Raw genomic sequence first — 3,013 nt, forward strand, 5'->3', positions numbered from 1 at the left:
ACACCATGCAGCCAGCTTGCACAGGGACCAGGCAGCCAAAGGTGTAGTGTGTTTTTAAAATATTGCCTTTCTGTGCGTCCAGGCAACGGGAAGAAAAATAAAACGCTTCCCTCACGCCTCCAACCTCTTGGTCTCCTCCAGGCTAAGAATCAAATGTATTGCTGGCTGGTGTGGCTCAATACCTTTAGGACTCTAAGACAGCAAATTGTTTAGCAAGGTAGAGAAGTGACTTAGAGATTACAGCTGGCTTGAAATTAGTTGATAAAAATACTCTCATTCATGCAAATATTCTTTGAAGTATAATTTTACATGGCACAGGGTTTCGGTTTTGGTTCTGTTTGTTGGTTGTTGTTTTTTTAACTTTTGCAGAACCACCAGTGTGTTTACTTTCAGTATTTTTGTACTTGCCATGAAAATCGGCTGGGGCTGGACTGTGAAGTCAGTACATTGTGTTAAAAGCACGGCCATATTGCACTTCTGCTTATCTATTCAAAATGCCACATTACAAGTGGCTGGTGCTCCTAATCTGTGTGGTGTGCTGTTGATAATTGTGGATACTGTAAAGGGTAAACAGTCTGAACTCCACTCCTGCTGCTGCTGTTCCTGCCATAGTGAGGCTGAGCGTGCTCCAGCCAATTATGAAGTAAAGCATAACACTACTAATAGCAGCTATATGATTTAGTTCAGTCCTCGAAGACCCTGCTTTAACCTATGAAATTGAAAAATTGTTTTATTCGCATTTTGCTTTTTGTTCATTTTTTAAAGGTGCTTTTTAAATTAAAAAAAATTATAATTATTAATTGGGCCAAGAAGTACAGCCTGGGTAAATGGAATTATTCTTAAACCACATAACGTTCCACCATTGAAACAAGTATTTCCTAACAGCGTTATGTGTGGTCAGGTACCCTCACCTAACAGATGGATTCAGAAATGATCTGGTGCTGGGGTATCCTTTTGCCTTTGTGGGTGTCGACACTTCACTTCCCCTTTGCAGCCAGCCGAGCTCATACTCAACAGGGTTGGCCCCTGGCCCCTTCTAGCAAGGAAGCCTCTGCTTTGGCCAACAGAGGTCAGCACAGAATCCAACTTAAAAGTGATTTCTAACCCATATTTACAGAAGAATTATTTACCCCACATATTACCTCAGGGACTTTATAAATAGCTCATTTGAGTCTCTGTATATTAGTGCATTGTGAGTGAGTAGGTCAGCTGATTCACGCTGAGTAATCAACTTTCCCTTATCCCCAATCCCTGAGGAAGAATTTAGTTAGCTTGGCCCTCTCTTCCCACTGTAAAATATTTCAGTGAGCCCCTCCTCTCTCTAGGCAATTAGCAACAAAGGTATTTACAGTTGGTAAGTCCCAGTGAGTGGGTTTGGTTTGGGAAGTTTGTAAAACCATTTTCTCAGGTCATTTTTTTATTAGGTTAAAGAGTGATGTTGAGGGAGGTTATGTTTAGCATTAACACTGCTGCTACTTTGGTGGCAACAAAAATCCATGAGGATCTTTCTTAATAATAACTAATCATCTGGAAATAGAACAAACACAATCTAAGAAAAATGGAATGAAGTTACTTCTATTTGTACCATTGTGAGTTTTAGGAAAATGGATTACAAAGTAAAGACTGGGTTGCCTTCGTGTTCTCCAGTGGACAAAGAAAAGCAGTCTCACTATTCCAGTTCTTAGTAGGGAGTGCATGTCACAGTTTGGGAATGTGATTTAGTTTGGGAATATGTTTTCGAAGAAACATGCACTTTAAAAAGATTCAAGTTAGCGTGCCCAGCAATCCAGGAAAGTGTCAGTTGGGGTGGCAGGGGGGAATGTTTCTCTGATTTTATACAATAAATGGTTCCATGTATAATTACAAAACATTTATTTCTTATCCTTATACATTAAACAATGAATTAACAATTGGCTCAAGAACATCAACTTCAAAAATATTAATTTTGCCCATCTAAATAGCAAATTATTATGTGCTGGAATAACTATGACTGTCAGAATCACTCTAGCCAAATGAGGAAAAGTGCACTTTAGATTTGAGAACCCTGATTAGATATTAAAATCTATCATGGAAAGGTCCTCTAAACTTTACCTGAGCAGTGGTCAAGCTTGCTGCTCTGATTGTTGGAATGTTTTGCTCCTCAGGGAAAAGAATGTTTGAATTACTCACCTCTAAGGAAAACCTCTAAATGTCTTTGAAATGTCTTAGGGCCCACAAGCCTTTCCCTTGTGCCCAGATGTTGCCACAGTCTCCAGGTGATCAGAAATGCCCCTTGCCTGATTCTGGGGGTGTTGATGGGGCCAGATAGGACCAAGAGCAGAAAGTCCTGTGCCAAGTGCTGGTGTGATAAAGGTGTGGTGTGGTGTGGAGTGGTGAAACTCTGCCTTCATTGAAGTGCCTCATAGCTCACACGGGTCAACAAACACAATTTGGCTATTTTATGTCCCCTCCCCCTCAAAGATTTAGTTGCTTTTTTGTGATTTATTTTTCCAGAACAATATTTAGGTAAGAAGTCTTTATTGTATTCAACATTAAAACCAACCAGTAAAAATTCCTAATCTGAGTCTCCTCGCCTTTTTTTTTCTATTATTGTTTTCAGCTGAAAAAGGAAAACCAGGCTCTCTATGAAGAAAACCTTCATTACCCACTTCTGCTTATTTTAACCAAAAATGAATAGAAGATCAAGCTGCTCCCAAGATGAAGAAAACATCAAGCGCACAGAGAATATTTTCATAGAAACAGAAACCTGCCATGGGTCTGCCATGCAGCAAACCACTGCGTCCCTGAGATTGGCAGCCCCCAGGACTCTCCCTCCACCTTTGCAACATTCCACCTGTCCCTCCTCAGCCATCCAGGGCTCTTCTTTTTAGTCCTTGTTGCGCTTCCTGCACCGAACCTTTGTTTGTCTTTCACTATCTATAAACAGCCTGAGATTTGAATTGGATTTGTAAGCAATCTAAATATATTTCCGTTTAATTGAGACAGAATTGCTTTTGGTGATCCCCACCCCCTT

At 40.4% G+C, this 3,013-nt stretch overlaps 1 protein-coding gene across 1 annotated transcript in view; it reads left to right on the forward strand.

Annotated features, from left to right (window-relative positions):
- CAMKMT (calmodulin-lysine N-methyltransferase) overlaps positions 1-2,677 on the forward strand; it is a gene marked incomplete at its 3' end in the record, with an annotated part of 302,677 nt that extends 300,000 nt beyond the window's left edge. The window contains exon 11 of the mRNA XM_084234492.1: positions 2,600-2,677. Within this exon, the coding sequence (XP_084090618.1) occupies positions 2,600-2,677 (78 nt within the window). The remainder of the gene's footprint in view (positions 1-2,599) is intronic.
- Between the last annotated feature and the right edge of the window lie 336 nt (positions 2,678-3,013).

This window comes from Talpa europaea, assembly GCF_964194135.1.
Source record: "Talpa europaea genome assembly, chromosome: 6".
NCBI lineage: Eukaryota > Metazoa > Chordata > Mammalia > Eulipotyphla > Talpidae > Talpa > Talpa europaea.